The 24,155-nt window shown below is 41.4% G+C and overlaps 1 protein-coding gene across 2 annotated transcripts in view; it reads left to right on the forward strand.

Annotated features, from left to right (window-relative positions):
• Nucleotides 1–24,155, forward strand: part of OLFML2A (olfactomedin like 2A) — a 51,022-nt gene that overhangs the window by 14,191 nt on the left and 12,676 nt on the right. For both annotated transcript variants that reach the window (XM_056812125.1, XM_056812126.1), the window contains exons 2-5: nt 5,325–5,588; nt 8,937–9,044; nt 12,670–12,855; nt 16,066–16,315. In XM_056812125.1, coding sequence (XP_056668103.1) covers nt 5,325–5,588; nt 8,937–9,044; nt 12,670–12,855; nt 16,066–16,315 — 808 coding nt within the window. The remainder of the gene's footprint in view (nt 1–5,324; nt 5,589–8,936; nt 9,045–12,669; nt 12,856–16,065; nt 16,316–24,155) is intronic.

Consider the following 24,155-nt stretch of genomic DNA (forward strand, 5'->3'; position numbering starts at 1 on the left):
GGGGAATCTAGGGGCTAGCAGGACACAGATTCTCTGAGGGTCTGGAGACCCCTCAGGATGGATCTTACAGGACTGAGAAGCTGAGTTAGTACAGACAACCAGAGGGCGAGTCAGAGGATCTGGGTTCTAGTGTGACTCTGCCACTGACATACCCAGAATTCCAGCCCTCTCTGGGTCTCATTTTCCTGATTTCAGTTTCCTTCACAAAAATGAAGGGGTTAAGCTAATGAAGTCTGAAGACTCTCTCCCACAAATGCTTCTCATAGAATGAGCATGATTGGGTGAACTGTTGTGTGGGGAAATGACATGGATTAGTGTTGCTTTATTTTTATTTTATTTTACTTTACCTATTTTTATTTATTTTACCTATTTTTCTGCCTTTATTTCTTTTAGTTGCCAATTGCATACACCTGAATTCCAGTATGTTGCATTCTCATAAAACAAGGTCCTACTTTGCTCTGATATTCTGTGTTCTAACATCCCTTTCAGCTCTAATAGTAGGGATTTTAAGGCCTCTTCCACGTCTGCCTTTGACATTTTAAGGTCCTATCTAATATTCTGTGGCTAGGATCTCTTTTCATTCTAAGTCCACCGATCTAAGTTCTAATGGCCCTTCCAAGCCAAGTAGTATCAATGATTCTATGATTGATTAGATGGAATCAGCATTTGGAAACTCCTCCTACAAATGGCACGGGACTGTGGAATGTGGCAAACACTGAGCCCGCATCCTGGCCTGGTGTTAATCATTAACAGGTAGGAGATAATTACCTGGCAACTTCAAAAGTAAGTTTTGCCAGGAAAATGTCCTTGTTACCAAAAGCTTCCTCTCTGTCCCAGAATTCCTTGCTCAGGACAGGTCTGGCTTCCCCACAGGATTATGGGGTGAGAGTTGAACAGAATTATGGGGTGAGAATTCCTGGCCTTCTCCTTCAAAAACTCCAAAAAAGAGGGAAAGAGAAGACTCAAGTGAAGGCATCAAGACCATGAGGAAAAGTGGCTTTTTAAAAGATGAACACTTCTATAAGATTATTTGCTTACAAAATGGAATAATATGGAAATATGTTTTGTGTGATAATATATGTATAACCCAAATTGAATTGCTTGCTAGCTCCAGGAAGGAGGAGGGAAGAAGGATGGGAGACAATATGGGTCATATAACTTTGGAAAACTCATGTGGAAATTTGATATTAAAAATAAAAAATTATAAATAAATAATGAACAGGGTGGTCCTTGGTTCAAATCTGGTCTCAGACATTTCCTAGCTGTGTGACCCTGAGCAAGTCACTTAATCCCACTTACTCTAGCCCTTACCTCTATTCTGCTTTGGAACCAATATTGGTATCAATTCTAAGGTAAAAGGTAAGGATTTATTTTTAAAAAAAGAACGAGAAGAACTCAGATCTAATTACTACTATTAGAAAATTGGTAATCCAAAACAAAAAAAAAGCAATTTTTGTACACATTTCTGTACTCGATTACAAAATGCGTTTCTAATAATAACTTTTACAAGGAAGGCAATGTAAGTATTCTTATCCCTATTTTAGAGATGAAGACAGTTGAAGTGATTTTCCCAAGAATAACTCACATTTCCCTAGTCCTTTACAGTTTACAGAATAATAGGATTTAGAGCAAGGAAAGACCTTAGAGATGATCTAGTCCAACAAGTATTAGGATTATTTTCTCCATTTATCTAAGGTTGAAGCCAAGACCCAGAAAGGTTAAGGGACAACCATTGTTTTGGAGTCAAAGTATCTGAGTTCAAATCTTGAAGCTCCTGCTTACTATCTCTGGACCTTGGTTTCCTCATCTATAAATGGAGGAAGATAGATTAGAGGATCTTTGAGGACCCTCTCAGCTCTTAAGTCTATTACTTGTGTAAGACCACAGCTATTATGGATCAGAACCAGGGTTCAAATCCATACCTCCTGAATCTCCTTGCAGGACCCTTTCCTTTATAGCTTTGTGTCTTTTAATCTAGGAATGCTCAGATTAGTTGTTATTCTCATTTTGTAGTAGTCTAAAGCAGAAGTCTAATCCTTCCTCCCCGTGATACTTTACCTATAGGTAACTGTAATGGGCCTTCTCCCTCCCCCATAAATCTTCTATATGCTAAATGTTTTTGTTCCTTCCCCTCACCATCCTGATTGCCTTCCTCTGGGCCCTCTCATTACTTTCCTTTCTCAAAGATGACAGGCAGAATTGAATACAGCTTTCCAGATGGGACCTGACCAGGGCAAAGAACAGTGAGACTATCATTGCCCAAACTCTGGACACTGTTCTCCTCTTTATCCAGTTTAAGGTTGAATTAGGTTTGCTGGCTGTCATGTTGAACAAGCACCATACAGAGTTTGCAGTCCACTAAGACCTCCAGATCTTTTTCAAAAGAAGGATGATTTGTTTTAAACATGAGTATAAGGCTTTATATTTATCACTATTAAATCTCCTTTTCTTTGATTCAGACAATCGTTCTAATCTATGGAAGTCTTCTGGGATCCTGGCTCTATCATTTAATTAGCTATCCTATCCTCCAAGTTTTCCTTCATTTGCAAATCTAATAAACATGCAATCTTGACCATTACCCAAGTTATTTATAAGAAAGTCAAATAAACACAAAACCCAGGACAGAGCTTTGGGGCAGTCTTCACTGGAGACCGTCTTCCAAGCAGATATTTATCTTGAGGCAGCTAGGTCACACAGTAGATAAAATGATAGTCCTGGAGTCAGGGAAACTCAAATTCAAATCCTGCCTCAGCCACATACTTGGCTGTATGACCCTGGGCAATTCACTTAATCTCTGTCTGCCTCATTTTCCTCAATGCTAAAGTGGTAATAATAAGAGCACTTAGCTCACAAGGTTATTATGAGTATCAAATGTGATAAAATTTGTAAAGGACTTACTTAGTACAGTGCCTGGCATATAATGGGTGCTAGATAATACTTATTCCCTTCCTTTTCCCACTTCTGAAATCTTTAAGGCTCAATCAGTCAGATTTAAATCTACCAGACTATATGCTTATACAGCCTGAAACTTAAATTAAAAAAAAAAAAACCAAACACCTTACCTCCTGCATTAGAATTAATACTAAGTATTGATTCTAAGGCAGAAGAGCCATAAAGGCTAGGCAATGGGATTTAAGTGACTTGCCCAGAGTCATATAGCTAGGAAGTATCTGAGATCAGATTTGAACCCAGGACCTCCCATCTCTGGGCCTGACTCTCAATCCACTGAGCCACCCAGCTGCCCCCTTTTAAAGTACTTTCTAAAATTTTTTTTTCAGGACCTGAAATCAAGCTCAATACCCTACAGATTACAAACTCTTTCTCCCTCTTCTTGGTTTTGAAAATTGGGACATCTGTCCTTCTTCAGTCCTATAACATAAATCCCATTCTCCACAATCTTTCAAAGATCTCTTCTGCTGACTTAATAGTTACATATGCTACTTCCTTCAGTTCTTTCAAGTCTGGTGACTCAAAGTCATCCAAGACAGTCAAAGCATTCTCTTACTATCTCCTAGCTTACCTTGGGCTCCAATTTGTTATTAAGCAGTTTTGTTCCATCCTTCCTAGTTCAAGATCAATTTTCTTAGCAGAGAAAAGAGAAATGAAATAAGTTCAATAGCCCTGCCTTCTCTCCATTGTCCTTTATCATGGCCTCAACCCTCCTGAACAACTATCCTGTCCTTTCTTGGCTTTCTCTCTCCCTTTTGCCCAATACACTGAGATCTTATTGACACAGACCTTTCATGTAAGCTGAAAATCATGCATAAAAGCAAACCTCAAGTATTTCTTATACTAACATATGTAGGCACTTTTCAATTTTTCTTGGGTTTATTGGAGATACCAGTGTCACTGTTCTTATACTTTGAGGCCACTATTAATAACTAAGTGGTATTAATGGAACAAAGAGAAGCCCTGCTCTGACGGGGACTCAACTTGTTACAAGTGAAAACTCTGGACGAAGAGTGCCTCAGTAGCTAATGTTTGGTGCAAAACAATGTAACACCTCGAACTAATGCTTCTCATAGAATAAGCATGATTGGATGAACTGCTGTGAGACTTTATGCCACTTGGGGAAATGGCATGGATTTAGTGTGCAATTACATTTTTATTTTACCTATTTTTCTGTCTTTATTTCTTTAGTGCCAATTGCATACACCTGAATTCAGGTATGTTGAGTTCTCATAAAACAAGGTCCTACTGTAGGGTTAATATGCCCTTCTCGCTGTTGGCATTCACTGCCAGTCTCAGCTTGTTCCAAACTTTAACATTCTTACAAGACCCTACAATACTTTGGTTCCATTACTTATACTTGCATCTACAACCTTTATATCCGAAAGACTACACTATACACCCACATTGATCTTTATGGACAATGCTTTATTTCCCTCCTCATTAGAGTTGTTTGTTTTCAGAATTTCATTCTTTATTTTTAACCTTTATCTTCTGTCTTAGAATTGACGATAAGTATTGGTTCCAAGGCAGAAGAGCGATAAGGGCTGGGAAATGAAGATTAAGTGACTCTCCAGAAAGTATCTGAACCTAAATTTGAACCCAGAACCTCCCATCTCCAGGCCTGGCTTTATATCCACTGAACCAATTCACTAGATTTTTTTTTATTTTTATTTTTTTGTGAATTAATTTATTTAGTCAATTTAGAACATTATTCCTTGGTTATAATCATCACATTATTTCCCTCCTTCCCCTCCACCTACCCTTATCGTAGCCGATGAGCAATTTCATTGGGTATTACTTGTGTCCTTGATCTGAACCTATTTCCATGTTGTTGGTGTTTGCATTAGGATTGAGAACTTCATTCTTGAGAACTTCCTATCCCTTTTGGGCTGGCTTCCCCCACAGAATTTTAGACAGCAGGCTCCCACCTAGCTTCCTCTGAATGTTTTGAAATCTAATCTCTGAAAATCTAAGATGCCTGTCAGACTATATGTGCATTTCCTTTCCTCCTGCAGTCAGAGATCCCCAGGTGGAGTGAGTGAGTGGTGGCTTCCCACCAAGGGGCTCAATATTTCTAATTCACCATCTAGTTTCTTTTTGTTGGTGAGAATCAGGTCCAGAATAGGTCCACTGGTTAATTCTTTCACTTCCCATAAAAAGGAAAAGTGTCTACTTAAGAGAGAAGGAGTTACATATATTTGGGGAAAATAAAATATTATTGAAGAAAAAAAGAGAGGAGGAACCCATGTTGGCAGCTCCTACTTGCCATGTGCCTCCTCAGCCTATCAATTAAACAGGCATTTCTCAATCCAGTTGCCCAGGCCACTTCTGGATCTTCTCCCCAAGAACCTCTGTGCTTCTATTGCCCTCAGGTGTTTGGTGATATGGACCAAGTTCAGATGACAACTGAGGGCTCTGACTGCCGCTGCAAGTGCATCCTGAGACCCCTGAGCAAGGATGCCTGCAGCCGCGTCCGCAGTGGGAGTATGAGGGTGGAAGACTTCTACACAGTGGAAACTGTGAGTTCGGGGGCTGATTGCCGCTGCTCCTGTACTGCTCCCCCTTCCTCTCTCAACCCCTGTGAGAATGAATGGAAGATGGAAAAGCTCAAGAAGCAAGCGCCAGAGCTCTTCAAGGTATGTGGAGTGGCACTAAATAGATACGCGCCCAGGAGAGGGGAAGCTACCACAATGGCTCAGGTGGTGGAAAGACTAGAAGGGAGACAGACATAGGGTCCAGATTCAGTTGATTACAAGATCCGTTACAGGACCCCTCCAATGCTCAATAGTAAGTCATCAAAAACAAAAATCTTATACATAATCTAAATAGCAAAACACTGCTGTAATATAAAGCTACTGATTTCAATAAATTCCCTAATCTCAAATATCAGTAAATTGCACTCATACAGGATTAGAGAAGTAAGGGACCTTAGAATAATGAAAATTAGAACTGAAATCGACCTTGACTATGGAATGTTCAACTTGGAATAAGATAATAAAACATAGAATGTTAGGACATAAAACATGGAATAGAAACTTAGAACATAGAATGGGACTTTAGATATAGAATATTGGTGTTGGAAGGGACTCAACGAATTACCTAATCTGACTCCTTCATTTTACAGATAAAGAAACTGAGGCTCAAAGAGAGGAAGAGATTTGTCCAGGGTCATACAGCTCATTAGGACTGAGGATCAGAATTTTCCTTACTCCTAGCACAGGGTCCTTTCTACTCTTTCTGGTAGCAGCACATAGGTTTCAATGTCTGTTCCAGAAATCCTGGGGAGTCATACATTTTTTTGCGTTTGGGATTTTGGCAGAGCTCTGCTTTACAATCCCGTTCCTTCCAGACTGTTAGTAAGGGTGTTTCTCCAGGCCATAGATCTCGGGCCCTCTTTTTTTGAGGGGGGACGGGTAGGAAGGGAGGAGAGATGAGTCAGATTTCAGCCTCAGGAAACTGAGCCAAGGAGCTAAGGATCAGCTCTGTCCCTTGGAGTCTAAGTAAAGTGTAAAAGTCAAACCCATGTTTCCTTTGAGCATCAGTTGAAGGGAGGGATGAATATTATCAAGACTGGGGACTTAGGAGGCTTCTAGAGAAGGGCAACTTTGCCAGTAAGCAAGACTTTAGGAGAAGAAATGATTATAGTAAATATCACATAGTGGCGGATATTAATGAGGGGAGAATTTGGGGGAACTCAGGGGCAATTATTGTTCATGTGGTTGCTTGGAGACATGGTGGGATGGGGTGGTGTCCAACAGAGAAGACAGGAAGACAGGTGGAAATCTGGTGGAAAATAGGGAAGAGCTGGAGGAATGGCATATGTGCAGGGATGGAGACTAAGAAGAGAAGACAGGAGCCAGGAGGGGTTCTTTCTTTAGTCATGGTCTTTGATGTTCCTCCTCCCAACAAGAGCTGTTTTGTGTGATAACTGCTCCCCTATCAGGTCCTTTGGCTTCTCATGCCAGTCTTTCTACCCCTCCCAAGGAAGCATTGACTGCAGTTAAAGGTCAGTCAGGACAAAGTCCTGGGTGTGTGCTTTTTGTCTCATCATTTTTCCAATTTGGTGGGAGGAGGAGACCTAGGCCATGGAGTCAATGAAGGAAAAGGGTGTGGGCTCTGTATACCTCTTTGCTCCCAGACCAGGCAAAGTAACATCAGATACACATGGGAAGGGGCCAGCTTTACAGGCAGGAAGGGGATATAGGACCGAAAGAAGGAAGGGGAAACAGCAAAAATTTTGAGAAATTGTCCAAGACCTCAAGGCAAAGGATGGGCTCTGAGGAGGGGACTCCAACCCACCAAACATAGGAAATTCCCAGCTTTAAGCTCTCATGAAGGTTTTTTTCCTCTTAGTGGCTCTAATCCATTGTTGGCCAAAGAAACCTTAGAACGGGAACTTTGAGAGCTAGACTAGTTCCTTGAGGCTAAAATATAATGACTAGAAAGGACCTTAAAACAGAATGTTAAGGTCAGAAGGAAACAAACTTAGAATGCTAGAGCGAAAAGGACTACAGAACACAAATTGTTAGAACTGGAAGGAACTTTAGGACTTAGACTAGCAGGGGGCTTAGAACATTAAATGATAGAACTGGGAGGTACTTTGAAACATAAATTGTTAGAACTGGAAGGAACCTTAGGCTGGAGAATGTTGGGGCCAAAAAAAAAAATTAGAAGGGGCCTTAGAACACAAACTATGATTTGAGAACATAGACCAAGAGCTGGAAGGCCCCTTAGAACACACAATGTAAAGGCAAGAATGGGCCTTAAAGTATAGAAATTCTTAATACTGGAAAGGCCCTTAGAATACAGAATGTGAGCCCTGGCAGTGCCCTTAGATCATATAATGTGAATGCTGGAGGGATCCTTGGAACATAAATTGTAACACCTTTAAATAATAAGTAGAGAGCATAGAAAAAAGAATGTTCGCATTGAAAAGTATTTAGAACACAATACTTGAAGGGATCTTAGTACAAAGTGTCAAAACTGAAAGGAATTTTAGTCTAGGAATATCATTTAATGATAAAGAAGCTAGAGTTCAAAGATGGGGAAATGACTTACTCAGGGTCACAGCTTGAGCTGGTGGCAGACACTTACCTGGAACCCATGTTTGCAGAGTCCTAGTTCAGCATTCTTTCTACTAGATCAACTTTCCTCAAAAATCAAAGTTTCAGGACAGCTAAGTACCTCAATGGCCTGGAGTTGGGAGGTCCTGGATTCAAATGTGGCCTTAGACACTTCTTAGCTACAAGACCCTGGGCAAGTCACCTAACCCCAATTGCCTTGCTCTCCCCCCTCTTCTGCCTTGAAACCTTAGTATCAATCCTAAGACAAAAGGTTAGGGTTTTTGTTTTTTTTTTAAGAGACAAAACCAAAGTATCACAGAGACCTAGTTTGAGAAGTATATACCTCAGAAGTCATCTTGTTCAACCCTACCCAATGTACATCTCTCTGTTACAAAATCCAGTCTCTGCTTGGATCCCCACACTGATAAGGAACTCACTATCTTTCGAAGCAAGTTTTTCCAATGTTGGGGAGCTCTAGTTGTTAGACAGTTCTTTTCTAGTCATGCTGAACTCATTTTCCTTGTAATTTCCTCCATTTCCTTCAAGTTTCACACCTGGAGCTAACAAGAATGAGTAGAATCTCTCCATCTATCTGAATCGATAGCTGAAGTAGATTCTTGATGAAAACCAAACGTAGTTTGACACAGGTGGGGCCCCAAATGCTGAGAAGTCAGAAGTGACGGAAATACTTCCCAGAGCTTTCCTTTGTTGCTTTTAAAGCTTCCTGTGCCAGAGGTCATGCAAGACAACTTCTTGCTGGACCATGAATCCTTTACGTAACATCCCCAACAAGTGTTTATCCAGTTTCTGCTCAAATACTTCCATTGACAGGAAGCTCACAATCTCCCGACATGGTCTGAGGCAGGATTGGGTGTGAAGTTGGGTGATCTAATGGCAAACTGTGACTTTTTTTCTTTATAGCTCCAGTCCATGGTTGACCTCCTGGAAGGGACATTGTACAGTATGGACCTGATGAAAGTCCACGCCTACATCAACAAAGTAGCCTCTCAGATGAACACCCTGGAAGAGGTGAGAGAGTCTGACTCTCCCAAGATGGCGACAGGACATGGGACTAATGACTGGAGTAGAAACCAGATTCCATATTGGTCCAAAGATAGGACATACTTTTCCCCTAAATCTTATTTGTAAGAAATCTGGAGTCTGGGAACCCCAGGCTACTAGGAAAAGAAGGCTGTGTTCTTTTCCATACCTTCCTCTCTTTAGGGACAGCCAGAAAAAAAAAAGAATAAAAGGAAGTGCCAGCTCCATCTTTATTATCCAGGGAGCCAAACAAAGGGAACCAAATCTCTTCTTGGGTTCTAAGGGAGAAGACAGAAAGGACTAGGGGATTGGGATTATGTGTCTTGCCCAGGGTCACACAGCTAGGAAGTGTCTGAGGCCAGATTTGAACCCAGGACCTGTATACAGCTCCCTTATCCATTGGGTCACCTACTTGTCCTCAGCCTTAATCCTTTCAAAATGGAGATTTAGTGGAGAGACTGTCTTAAAGTCAAGAGAATAGTCTTTGCTTCCCAAGCATAATACCTGGCTTGTAATAGGTGCTTAATAAATGTTTGTTGAGCAAATGGATTAGTTAAAATTCTGTCATTTCCCAACTGTATGAGCTTGGATAAGTCACTTCCTTTCCTTGAACCTCAATTTCTTCATTTGGAAAATTATAATAATAATCCTTAATATTCAAGGGTGACGTGTGAGTTGCTCCAATTTCTCTTTGTTCTCTTACCCCAAAAACCTACCTCTAGTCTAGTCAGCCTCCTGACCTAGTGGAAATTATGAGACAAAGAACATTCATGAGGGGCAGCTGGGTGGCTCAGTGGATTGAGAGCCAGGTCTAGAGATGGGAGGTCCTGTTTTCAAATCAGGCCTCAGACACTTCCCAGCTATGTGACTCTGGACAAGTCACTTAACCCCCATTGCTAGCCCTTAACCACTCTTCTGCCTTGGAACCAATACATAGTACTGATTCTAAGATGGAAGGTAAAGGTTTTAAAAAAAAGAACATTCATGGACAACTCTGTTAATATTGTCATTAGAAGCTGCCTGGGAGGATGAAAAGAACACTGGACTTAGAATCAGGAGGCCTGATTTATGGACCTACAACTAGAACTTACTTACAGCATGACTGACATTTCTCTCTGTGGGCCTCAATTTCCTCAACTGTAAAATGAAATTAATAATGCTGTACTATATCTACCTTACAATGTACTTTTTTAAAAAAATCCTTACCTTCCGTCTTGGAATCAATACTGTGTTTTGATTGTGGTAAGGGCTAAGCAATGGGGGTTAAGTGACTTGCCCAGGGTCACACAGCTAGGACATGTATGAGGCCTGATTTGAACCCAGGACCCTCCTGTCTCTAGACCTGGCTCTCAATATTCTGAGCTATTCAGCTGCTCCCCTCACAATTTACTTTTGAGGAGAAGGTGAGATAAGGTGAATAAAAATTTTTATAAAGAGTAAATCATAACCCTAGTTAAAATTTTATAGAGTTTGTATTTTTGTGGGTTGTTCCATCTTGTCCAACTCTATATGACCACATGGATTTTGTTCATGGAGTTTTCAAGGCAGAGACCCTGGAGTGGTTTGCCATTTCCTTTTCTGGCCCATTTTACAGATGAGGAAACTGAGACAAACAGAGTTAAGTGATTTTCCCAGGGTGGCACAGCTAAGGCTGGAGTTGAACTCAGGTCTTCCTGACTCCAGCCCCACTGTGCCACCTATGACCCATAGTTTGTCTAGTGCTTTCTGTATGTTAACTTGTGCTCCTGGCACTGAGCCCAAGGTTCAGTTCACAAAAGGCATTTTAATCAGTGTGTGTGTAAGATCAGTAAGCCTCATTTTCCTCATTTGTACAATGTGGACGGTCACCCTTGCCCTCCCCTGGATCACGTTGATGAAAGCCCTTTGTAAAAAGTAAAACATGAGCAGTGATTATTGTCCAACCCCATCTACACCCCCCCCCCTTCAGCTGGGGAAAGGTCAGTCTCCCTTCAGGCTTCCTCCCACTGCCTCCATTGTATGCCCAACCTTCCTTGTCTCCCAGTTCCCTCAGACTCTTCTGGCTTCAGTGTGGACACCCTTCGTCTTCCCCTTTGTGATGGATTTTTATATGTTTTTTCCTCTTGTGTTTCCCTTACCAAAATCCTATTCTAACACCTTTAGTGCATCTTAGAGAGATGCTGGCTCTTTCAATAATTAATCAGCATTAGTGCCCACATGCGTGCATTTCCCATCCCTCCTCTCACCAGAGCCTTGGAACAACCCTAGGAAGTACACCAGCATTGGAGGTTTCATTGTCTCCATTTACCAGATGAAGATATTGAAACTCCTGAGAAAGGTGGCAAAGCTGGTGGCATATCCACTTTGAGATTATTAATAGTAATTTTTTAATGATAACGTCTATTTCTATTGTGCTTCGGGCAGATAGAGCACTGGCCTGGAGTCAGGAAGACTTGAAGTTAAATATGGCTTCAGACACTAGCTGTGTGACCCTGGGCAAATCACTTAACCCTCTTTGCCTCCATTTCCTCATCTGTAAAATAAGTTGCAGAAGGAAATGGTAAACTACTCCAGTACTTTGCCAAGATAGGGTCCCAAATAGGGTCCCAAAGAGTTGGGCATGACTGAAATGACTGAATGGCAACAATAACATAGTGCATTAAGGTTTGCAAAGTACATTACAAATATTATTTCATGTTTCCCTCTGGGAGGCAAGGTTATTATTGTTCCCATTTTAGACATGGGGAAACAGAGGTTAAATGACTTGCCCAGAATTACTACACTAATAAGTCTCTGAGGCAACATTTGAACTCAAGTTCTATTGATTACAAGTCCATTGTTCTTTCTCCTGCACCATCCAGCTACCTTCAGCTAGGGCTAATGCTAAATGGAGAATCTAAGTTTGAATATGAAGTCAAGACTGTTGACTACATTTTTTAAGCTTTGGAGAGAGAGAGAGAGAGAGAGAGAGAGAGAGAGAGAGAGAGAGAGAGAGAGAGAGAGAGAGAGAGAGAGAGAGAGAGAGAGAGAGAGAGAGAGAGAGAGAGAGAGAGAGAGAGAGAAGGAAGGAAGGAAGGAAGGAAGGAAGGAAGGAAGGAAGGAAGGAAGGAAGGAAGGAAGGAAGGAAAGAAAGAAGGAAAGAAAGGAAAGAAGGAAGGAAGAAAAAAGAAAGGAAGAAAGTTTGTTTAGTCAATTAGTCATGTCTGACTCCTCGTGAACCCATTTAAGATTTTCTTAGCAAAGATAGTGGAACAATTTGCTATGTCCTTCTCTAGCTCATTTACAAATGAGGAAACTGAGGTAAAAAGAGTTAAGTGACTTGCCCAGGGTCTCCCTGACTATTAAATGTTTGAGGTCACATTTGAACTCAGGTCCTCCAGACTCCAGATCCGGCACTCTATCTACTGTGCCATCTCATGCTTACAAATCACTTTGCTCTTATTAGTCCTAGAAGAAAGTATGAAGACTACTATTTCCATTTTACCAATATGTAAACTGAGGTTCAGATGGGAAGTGACCTGCCCAGGGTCATGCAGCCACTAACAGACCTAGGACTTGAACCCAAATGGTTCTACCTCAAGGTTCAGTGTTCTTTCTACTGAAGTACTATGCTTCTTGCCCCTGTCCTTTGCAGACCATTAAGACAAACCTTAGCCGGGAGAATGATTTCATGAAAGAAAGCGTGGCCCACCTGACCCACCAGATGAAGCGTTATGAGAACTACTCAGACATCATGATGAGTATTAAGAAGGAGATTTCCAGCTTGGGCTATCAGTTGCTACAGAAGGATGCAGCTGCTGGTCCTGAGACCAAAGCCCAGGTAAGTCCAAACTATGGATTATTAATCATAAGAACGACTCATGTTATGTTCCTAGAAGACTTTCCAGCTTGCAAGTTGATTTCTCACAAAAGTCACTCGAGATAAGTTATACAGATGTTCTTATCTCTTTTTAACAAACAAGGAAACTAAGAAAGTCACTTGCCAAAGATCCCACAATGAAAATAGTAGTAGAACATCTCTTCTTGGTCACTCCTCCAAACTCTCACTACCATGTTGGAGTCTCCAGACTTGAGGTCATCCTAGGGGTAACTCTGGGAGGCCATACTTGTAGGATCGTTGCTCCTGAGCCCCCACCATTCTATTTCCTATTAACAATCAGCCAACCACAATTAATTTGCTTTAAATAAGAGGATTTGCTGAGGTGGTGTATTAAGAACCGTTGGTATAAAACATTCTCCCCCAAAACTTAGGGCATACTCTCTCACAGATACAGACCCACAGGAAGAGGAGGCTCAAACTGAGAAGACAGTGGGAGCAAGGCACACAGGGACTGGCTGATCCCTAAGGCACAGTGGTGCCAAAGGGTGACTCCCAACTTCTCATGCTTTATGCCCAGAAGTCCTTTCTTTAGTCCATACCCAGCATTCTTCTTTGATGCAAAAGATCGCCCTCCTCGAAGCTTCCTTCCCCCTCAGGTGACTGTCTTTCTCCATCTGCTTGTCCTCAACACAACAGGTCATTTAGTTGGAGTATTATCTCTTGCTAGTCCAGTGTCTCTGATCCTAGCTGGATGCATTAGTTGCTTCTGCTGCTGCAATCTCTCCAATTACATTGTTAGTGGTAGAAGGGGTAGAAGAGACTTTTTTCCCTCAACCTCAAGAATGATTCCTTCTCAGGTCCTTAACTCTGAAACTGGAATGCTCAACCCCATAATTTAAAATCCTTCCCCACTGAACTGGGACAACTAGATGAGTTGGAATCAGGAAGACTCATCTTTATGTACAAATCCAGTCTCAGATACTTTATTAAGTGTGTGTGACCCTGGGCAAGTCATTTGACCCTGTTTGCCTCAGGTTTCTCATTTGTAAAATGAGTTGGAGAAAGAAATGGCAAACCATTCTAGTATCTTTATCAAGAAAATTCCAAATGGGACCCCAAACTGAAATGACTAAGTAGCACTACCAATGAACTAGACTACCACTTGACTACTTGACTGACTATCAAACTGTGCATAGGGGAAGGGGAAAAGAATAGTACTGATCTAGTACCAACTACCTAGTAGTAACAACCTACCAGGCACTATGCTAAGCACTTTACAAAGTAAAACAACCTTTTAAGGTGCTGTTATTGTCTCCATTTTATAACTGAGGAAACTGAGGCAAATGACTTAACCAGAGTCATACAGCTAGTAAGTATCTGAGGCTGGATTTGAATTCAATGTAAGGAAACCCATCTTGACATTTAGAGCTTTCCCAAAGTGGAAGGGGTGGGCTGTCTTGGGAGTCCCTCTTCTTCTAGTGGAAGGTTGAAAGTCTACCTGTCAAGGGGGCAGCTGGGTGGCTCAGTGGATTGAGAGTCAGGCCTAGAGACAGGAGGTCCTAGGTTCAAATCTGGCCTCAGACACTTCCCAGCTGTGTGACTCTGGGCAAGTCACTTAACCCCCATTGCCTAGCCCTTACCTCTCTTCTGCCTTGAAGCCAATACACAGTATTGACTCCAAGACAGAAGGTAAGGGTTTATAAAGACAGAGAGAGAGAGAGAGAGAGAGAGAGAGAGAGAGAGAGAGAGAGAGAGAGAAGGAACCAGCAGAAAGAGGAATTAAGAAGAGCCACAAACTATAAGATGTGTAAAAATTAAAATTAAATCTCAATAATAAAAATATTATTAAAAAAAGGAAAGTCTACCTGTCAGAGATGATAGGGAGGGGATTCCTCCTTAAGACCAAATTAGAGTAGATGCTTTGTGAAGTCCTTCCCAACTCTGGGATTCTGGGATTACTAGTACTATAATGACAACAACATATTACAGATGAATATGTGAAAGTCACACATTACCTTGAAAAGAGAACAATTGAAAGGATTGGGAATTGGATGACATGTGTAGTAGTCACCATGTCACCATGATTTTCATAGATTATAAATTGTGGGATCCAGAAATATTCAATATCTGAGTTGGAGGAGACCACTTAGAAGATCATAGAATATTAGGAGTAGAATCAGCTAGTCCAAATCCCTCAATTTATATATTGTGGCAAACGATTTGATCAAAGATACCCAATGAATTAATGGTGGAGTCAGGACTTGAATTCAGATCTGTGGATTCCCAGCTGGATGTGCTTTTCCTTACAGTATGATTCTTCCCTGATCTGCTTCAACAATAGATTATGTAATGGATTTGGCCAATGGAGCCCCCATGCTGTTAAAGTGAGTTAACACCATATTTATCTGAGCAGTAATAAAAATAACATTATTCATCCTCATAATAATAACAGGGAACAAGGTCTCCAAATGCCTAAACACTAGAAAATATTCCTAGGAATGGAATTATGAGGTCATGTAGTTCAGTTGGTTCAGTTGTGTCTGACTCTTTATGACCCTGTTTGAGATATTCTTGGCAAAGATACTAGAGTAATTTGCCATTTCCTTCTCCGGCTCATTTGAGAGATGAGGAAACTGAGGCAAATAGAGTTAATTGGCTTGCCCTGGGTCACAAAACAATTAAGTGTCTGAGGTCGGATTTGAACTCAGGCAGATGAGTCTCCCTGATTTCAAGCATGGCACTCTATCCACTGTGTTACATAGCTACCCTGCAATGAGATCATGATAACCAATAAGTGATTGAGTTTGGAGAGTAAATATTCATAGAATGTCAGACCTTGAAGGAATTTTGAATTGTAGAATGTAAGCTGGTATCTAATTTTGAAGTATAGAATGACCTGGAAGAGACCTTAGAACATAGAATATAGGATGTTAGAGCTAGAAGACATGCTAGAGGTCATCTTAGACCAACCCTAACATTTGATAGATAAAGAAAGTGATGTCCAGAGAGAGATGACTTACCTAGCCAGTAAATGATCCAACCAGGTCTCCAATATTCTTTGTACTCCTTCAGGGATGGTGGGAAGATCTAGTTCCCTGGGCGTTGACTTGAGAACTAAAAACTTATTCTGCCAATTCCAAACCCCCAATTAAAGTCAGAGATGTCCCTGACAGCAGTTCTAGGAGCCTCTTCCTCCATTCTATTTCCTAGGACACAGCTGGTGGAAAAGGCAAGGAAGCCAACAAATATTCTGGAGTCAAGAAAAACTTTGGGGACAAGGCTGTCCCAAAAGCTCCCAAAGAGAAGCTCCTGAAGGTGGAGAAGGTGAAGAAAGACACAGTGAAGGTCAAACCCCCGCAGGCCACAGCCAGGCCCCGAGCCCACCCACACCAGCAAGCTGTGATCCGGGGCATCACCTACTACAAATCCACAAAGCAGGAGGAGGTGAAGGACACAGCTGGTAAGTCTCTTGAGAAAGAGGATTCTGAATTTTCTCCCTTACAGTAAATACTAGGAGATGGCAGAGCATCCTCAAATGTTAGAGCTGCTAGGGATAGGGCAGAGGAATGCCAGGGAAATAGAGATCCAGTGAGGTAGAATGAGAGAGCTAGCAGGAACCTTTAGAATATAGGTTAGAATGGAATAGACAGCTTTAGAATACAGTTCCAGTTGGATGGGACCTGAGAATCTGTTGCTCTTCAGTCATTTTAGTCATGTACAACTCTTGTGTGACTTCATGGACTTTAGATATTCATGAGTTTTTTCTTTTCAAATTTTATTTAATAAGTTAGAGTATTTTTCCATGGTTACAAGATTCATGTTCTTTCCCTCCCCTCCCTGAAACCTCTCCCATAACTGATGCACAATTCCACTGGGTTTTACATGTGTTATTGATCAAGACCTATTTCCATATTGTTGATATTTGCACTGGGGTGATTGTTTAGCGTTTCCTTCCCCAATCATATCCCCATCAACCCATGTATCAAGCAATTTGTTTTTTCTTTCTGCATTTCTACTCCCACAGTTCTTCCTCTGGGTGTGGATAGAGTTCTTTCTCATAAGTCACTCAGAATTGTTCTGGATCATTGCATTGCTACTAGTAGAGAAGTCTGTTACATTCGATTGTGCCACAGGTTATCAGTCTCTGTGTACAATGTTCTCCTGGTTCTGCTCCTCTCACTCTGCATCACTTCCTGGAGGTCGTTCCAGTCTCCATGGAATTCCTCCACTTTATTATTCCTTTGAGCACAATAGTATTCCATCACCAAAAGCTACCACAATCTGTTCAGCCATTCCCCAATTGGAGGGCATCTTCTCATTTTCCAATTTTTTGCCACCACAAAGAGTGCAGCTATGAATATTCTTGTACAAGTCTTTTTCCTCATGATCTCTTTGGGGTACAAACCCAGCAGTGCTATGGCTGGATCAAAGGGCAGTCTTTTAGTGCCCTTTGGGCATAGTTCCAAATTATTCATGAGGTTTTCTTGACAAGGATCCTGGAGGGGTTCCCCATTTCCCTCTTCAGTGCATCCTTTTATCAAGCAGAGATTAAGTGACTTGCCCAAGATCACAAGTGTCTGAGGTTTGACTTGAACTCAGATCTTCCCAACTCCAGGCCTGGTACTCTATCTTACTGTGCTACTTAGCTGCTTCCTATAACAACCACCGCAGCAGCCCTGGATGAGATCTGAGAATTGTTAGAGCTGGATGGGACCTTAGAAAGTAAGATTTGATCCCATATACCATAGAATTTTAAAGCTAGGAGATACCTAAATTGTAAGTGTTTAAACTGAACCTGTTGTCAGAAGTCCAGACAGAACGTCTGGGTATTTCTGTCTCTGCCGCTGCTCCCTCCACATTAAATTCCATTAAATTCACACAATGGCAGGACTTCCCCAGCATCAAGGGCTCTCCTCTGCCTGGCGTGACTGAGGAAGAGCCACAACCTGGCTTCACATCCTCAAAATATATTTCTTTCCCTACTTTGCCAAAAAAAGGCACACAGAGACAAACAGCTGCAGAAATCTGACTTTGCCTACAAGACCTGTGGGAACCAAGGCTTTCTCTCTGGCATGCAGCCCAGCACCCATCCGTCCACTCCCTCCCATGTTGCTGGACTAGCCAGACCAATGGTCAGGACTTCGAAAAGGGATTCGAGGCTCTGACGTCCACCTTCCCATTCTGACTGGGAGAAGTTCCAGGCCCAGGTCTGGCGTGTGAACAGGAAGAGGGCAAGGAAGTGCTGCTGTGCCCTGATTCATTGTGAGCACATCAAAGGCAAGGGAGGCTAGGGGAAGAACCTGGTCTAGACAAGGTCTAACCCCTTCTTCCTCTCTGTCACCCCAGTACCCCCTGGATCCAGCCCTTGTTTCCACTATAAAATGAAGCGTAAGACTGAGTGATCTCTAAGGTTCCTTTGAGCCTTCACAGTTTACATGTTCACATATTGTATTCTTGAGGTATAATGGAAAATATTCTGGGCTTATGAGACCTAGGATCATATCCTGGCTCTGGGGCAAGATCCTGCAGCTCTCAGCCTCAATTTCCTCTTTAATTAAATGAGGATAATAATACTTGCATTGTCTACCTCATGTTGTTTTCAGAAAAGTTCTTGATAACACTTAAGGTATTATCATGATATATATGTATGTATATGTAAATACACAAATACACATATTCATGTTTATACAGACATGTATATATGTAATTTAAGGTTCCATGGTTCCTTCCAGTACAGAGATTCTATATTCTGTCTGTCTATCTATCTATCTATCTATCTATCTATCTATCTATCTATCTCTGTGTTTATCTGTCTATCTGTCTGTCTATCTAATTATCTCCATTTGTGTGTGTCTATCTATCTATCTATCTATCTATCTCTGTGTTTATCTGTCTATCTGTCTGTCTATCTAATTATCTCCATTTGTGTCTATCTATCTATCTATCTATCTATCTATCTATCTATCTATCTATCTATCTATCTGTCTGTCTGTCTATCTATCTAATTATCTCCATCCATCTGTGTCTATCTTTCTATCTCCATCTGTGTCTATCCATCTATCTATCTATCTATCTATCTATCTATCTATCTATCTCTGTGTTTATTTGTCTATCTGTGTGTTCATCTATCTAATTATCTCCATCTGTGTCTATCCATCTATCTATCTATCCATCTATCTATCTATCTATCTAGCCATCTATCTATCTCTGTGTTTATTTGTCTGTCTGTTCATCTATCTAATTATCTCCATCTGTGTCTGTCTATCTATCTATCTATCTATCTATCTATCTATCTATCTATCTATCTATCTATCTATCTGTCTGTCTGTCCATCCATCCGTCCATCTATCTATCTATCTATCTATCTATCTATCTATCTATCTATCTATCTATCTATCTATCTATCTATCTTTATCTAATTATCCCCATCTATGTCTATCTATCTCTCTATCTAATTATCTCACTCTATGTCTGCCTGCCTGTCTGTCTGTCTGTCTATCTACTATTCTAACTATATTTCTATCATTCCACATCTTGTTCAGTTGATAGTAAGGTGAATCACCATGCTTCAGCCTTGCCTCCATTCTCAAAGGTCAGTTGGGTACAAGATGATAGATCTAGCATGGGAAGAGACCTAGTCAGGGTCATGCTGGGAAATATTTAATACCAGTGGTTGGAGGTGGATGGGAGGAGCAGGATATGTAGACAGGGCACACTTTTATGTTTAATTTGCATTATTGACACTTTCTTAAGTCTAGATAATCAACAAAACAGTAAATCAGGCTTTTATTTGTAGTGGTTGTTGATTTCTTATTTCCCAGGTATAAATGCTCACTTTGAAAATCAGCTTTCTGCTTCAGTCTGGCTTCAGTGAACTCCTCCTGCTTCTGGCCCAATCCCCTCATTTTTCAGTTAAGGAAACTGAGGCCAGAGAAATTAAGTGACTTGCTAAGGTCACAAAGGTAATAAGTGCCTGAGCTGGAATTCACATACTGGGTCTCTAAGAGACAAAACAGACAGACTGTCAGTAAGTGTAGCAGTCCACCCCTAGCTATGGGCAAGGGGAACAGTTGGTATGTACAGATTGTCTTAAAAGAGAGCATGCTCAGTATTGCACGTGGCTGGGAAAGCCTCTGACCCTTGACCCCAGCTTCACCCAGGTTAGGTGGGAACACAGGTTTCTTTGTGCTCACCTGGTTAAGGGAAACCACACCTATACCTTGTCATTAACCAATGATAATCATCCCTATGTACTGTGTATATTTGCATATAAATAGGGCCCAGCCAGCTCCGCCTCTCTCTTCTGCTCTTCCTCCCTTCCAGCTCGCACTGATGACTGTCCTTGCAGGAGCCAGGCTCCATCTTTAATCTTTCTCTATCATCTCTCCGACCTGTGTGGTATTGAATCTGGATCTCTGGACTGGTAAAAGCCTTCGGAAGGGTCCTTTGATCAGAGCTTGGCTGTGGCTCATTGATAATTAATAAAGACTCATTCCTGCCACCTCATATCTCTACTTCGACTCCGTCATCCCCCTCGTGGTATCTAAAACTTCTATCCTTTCTCTCTCTTCCTACCTTTAAGCTTCTCTCTTCCCTCTGAGGAAGCTTTAGTAAGTTACCTATTCCCTTTGAGACTCAGTTTCCTAAGCCATAAAATGAGAATAACTACTTATTCTATCTTCCTCACAGGGATATTGTTGGGGTGGGGGAGTGCTATGTAATTTCAAAGTCCTGCAGAAATGTTATTATCCGTTAGTAGGCAGCCAGTTGCTTATAGCTGTGATTCTGAATTGAAGATTCGCAGAATTGAAAGGGAAAGGTTATAGGTGAGGGATCTGGGGACAGGATAAAGGAGGGATGCTGTGGTTAAATTCATGTGGAGTTTGACCATCAATCTGACAAGCCTGGTGTGGGGAAGGGGTTAAGTAAGTGCTTAGAGGCCAAGGTTGGGTTGTTTCTCTGGTTTGGAGCTGTAGCCCAGGGATAAAGAAGGATGGATGCTGTGGTCACTTTGTATGTTGTTTGACCCCATCACCTTGACAGTCCTGTGGAGAGATTATTGCTTGGAGACCAAGGTTGGTATGGCTCTGTGGTTTTTGGCTTCAGACCAAGGAAAGTCAGCCAGCATCTAAGTTGATCTGGACAGGGATTAGACCAGGGATTTGAAGTCTGCTATAAATGAATTTCAGAAGGAAAAAAAAGGAAGGAAAAGAAAAGAAGAGGTGAAGGAACCTTTCCTTTCAAAAATCAGGCTTATGTTGCTAGTAAGCAAGGATTAAGACTTTTCACAGCCAAATCAGATGGTAGGAAGAGGTAATCCTTAGAAGGAAATTAAGTATATATGTAGTGGAAGCAGCTTTGGACCAGTCCTCAATCCATACACTCTGGTCCAGTCACTTCTAACTAGTTTGTCCAGTGAAAGGATTGGGCTACATAACCTCTAAAGTCCCTTTGAATATTCTGTGTTCTTTCCAAGCTTTAGATTCTATATTCTAACCTTCAGTGTTCTGATATCTTTTCCTGCTCTAACGTTCTATGTTCTACTGTTCTGAATTCCAGGGTCCATTCCAACTCTGATATTTTATGTCCGAAGTTCCCTTCCCTTTCTAACATTCTATGAGTTTCTAAGTAATTGTCTCAAGAGACCTCTTTACTTTCCTGGTATATTTTTCTGTTTTTCTTCACAGCTGTAGGAGTGAGAAGCAGGGCTGGTAAGGAGCCTTTGTCCTGCTGCCAACTTATTTCAAGCAACTCTTCTAGTGAGAGGAGGTGGATATTTTGGCTTTTAAGGAGAGGGACCAACATGATTGATTTCTGGTGGCAGTGGCAGGAACAATATTGTCTCCCTGAAAGCCAGTGTACAGAGCAGGTGACTTTAACCCATAATAAACAAAGTCAAGGCAGCATGTAGAGGGGAGGGATTAGGATAAAAGGGAGAAAGAGATGAAGGGGGAGTGGGAGGGTATAAAAATGGAATCAGGCTCAATATCCTGAGGATCAGAGAGTATTAGACCCTAGAACATAGAATGTCAGAGCCATAAGGGACCAGAGAGCACAGGGTGTCAGACTGGGAAAGAAAATAAGAATATAGCAAGATGAAACATAAAGCCTAGATTATTAGATCCAGTAGGGAACTAGACATCACCTAGTTCAATCCTTTCATTTTGCAGATAAGAAAACTGGAAGCTAGAGAGAGAAGATGACATGTGCAATGCCATATAAAGTCCTTGATTGAACCAGGACTAAAAATCTAGATCTCTCCCAGTATTCTTTCCAATCCTATGCTCCTCTAGCCCAAACCAAGATGAGGTGACTCTCAGAAAAGACCCCAAGTTTTCCTCAAAGTCAATATATGCCAAATAGACTTGCTATCCCCCCAAGGCTACATCTTCTCCTGACTTCTCTATTTCAGTCAGGGTTCCCATCACTCTTTCCTCCTCTTGCATTTGAAATCTTAGTTGGATATCTTCCTTCTTCTTCACCTCTTGTGTTCAGTTTATTACTCAGTCACTTTAATTTTAATTCTATAATATCTTTCCCTTCCTAGTTGAGGAATGACTCAGAGATGGGAAAGAATTGGGCATATTTGGGGCAAAACAAGAGGCCAGGTTGGATGGAATATAGAGAACATGGTGGGTTGGAGGAAAGAGAAGAGAAAAAGCATTTATATCATACCTACTATATTATATATATATAAAGATTTTTAACTGTTTTTGTGTCAGGGACCCTTTTGGTAGTCTGGTGAAGCCTATAGACCTCTTCCCAGAATAATTGTTTTTGATGCACGGAATAAAATACATGGAATTACAAGGGATATTAGTTATGTTGAAATAAGGATGTACTTTTTATCTGTCCACATTCACAGACCCTCTGACCAAAGACCTCCAGGTTTAGAGCCCCTACTCTAAGCAATGAAGAATTCCTGAAGGTGTTTATGCAAAGGGAGGAAGCCCTGGATCCAAGCATCATGGGCGTCATGAAGACCAGTGAAGCCACTCTGGATTGATTAGAAAGGAAAAGTCTAGAGCCAAGCAGAGCAGCTCTGAGCCATTTATAGTAGATCAGACAAGAGGGAAGGAAGGTGAATGCAGAGGCAATGGAAAAGAGGAAATGGATTCAAGAAATAATCATCACACCTTGCATTTCTAGAAAGTGCTTTTTTCAAAACTTTACTTTCTATCTTAGAATCAATACTATGTATTGGCTCCAAGGCAGAAGAGTGGTAAGGGCTAGGCAATGGGGGTTAAGAGACTTACCCAGGGTCACACAGCTAGAAAGTGCCTGAGGCCTGATTTGAACCCCAGACCTCCTATCTCTAGGCCAGACTCTCAATCCACTGAACACCTAGCTGCCCCTAGAAAGAGTACTTTTAAATTTGCGAAGCGCTTTCTTCACAGTAGCTCTATCCGGTGGGATTGTACATGCAAAGTTGTAAAGGACCCTGTAGAGATCGTCTGGTTTATCTCTCTCACTTGACAGATGAGGAAACTGAGGCTAAGAGAAGTGTAGTCCCAAGATCACACAGGCAGTAAAGGGAAGAGCTGGGATCTGAATTTGGGTCCTCCGATTTTTGATGGAGAACTTTTCCTACTGACCCACACTGCAGGGCACAATGTCCTGGAGCAGATGAAGAATCCAAGACTCAGAGAGCTGATGTGATTGACCTATGATCACCCACCACAGGGCAGAGCCAAGCCCTACACCCAGAGTTTCTTTCTACAGTTCTAGAGTTTTTCCACAATGATGATCAATGACAATAAGGCTTAGGTTGTATGATGTGGTTAAATGTCCTCACTATTTACAGTGTTAAAATTGGAAAAGATGTATAGACCATTAATCCAGGCTTCTCACTAGGAGGCTGAGGTTCAGCCAGGGAATCTGATTTACCAATCCAACCTAATCTAATCCAGGAAGCATTTATTAAACACCAACCATGTATAAGGCACCATTGTAGCTGCCAGGAATACGGGGACAAAGAATGAAGCAATTCCTACTCCGATAGCGTTTACATTCTGCTGAAAGGATATAGCTTGTAGAGAGTTACATCATTATTTGAGGAAAGAAAAGGCACTTGGCAAGGAAGAGGTCTGGAAAAGCTTCCTGTAGGAGGTGGGACATAAACTGAACCTTCGAGAGAGATAGGTGATGTAGAGCTTTAGTAACAGACGGAGGATTTGAACTCAGGGTTTCTGATCACCTATCAGATGCTCTTTCTTTTCTTTTTTAGAACTGCAACCTTCTAACTTATTAGTAATTATTAGGCAGAAGGTCAAGGGCTAGACAAATGGGGTTAAATGACT

This window comes from Monodelphis domestica, chromosome 1 (assembly GCF_027887165.1).
Source record: "Monodelphis domestica isolate mMonDom1 chromosome 1, mMonDom1.pri, whole genome shotgun sequence".
In the NCBI taxonomy this organism is placed as follows: domain Eukaryota; kingdom Metazoa; phylum Chordata; class Mammalia; order Didelphimorphia; family Didelphidae; genus Monodelphis; species Monodelphis domestica.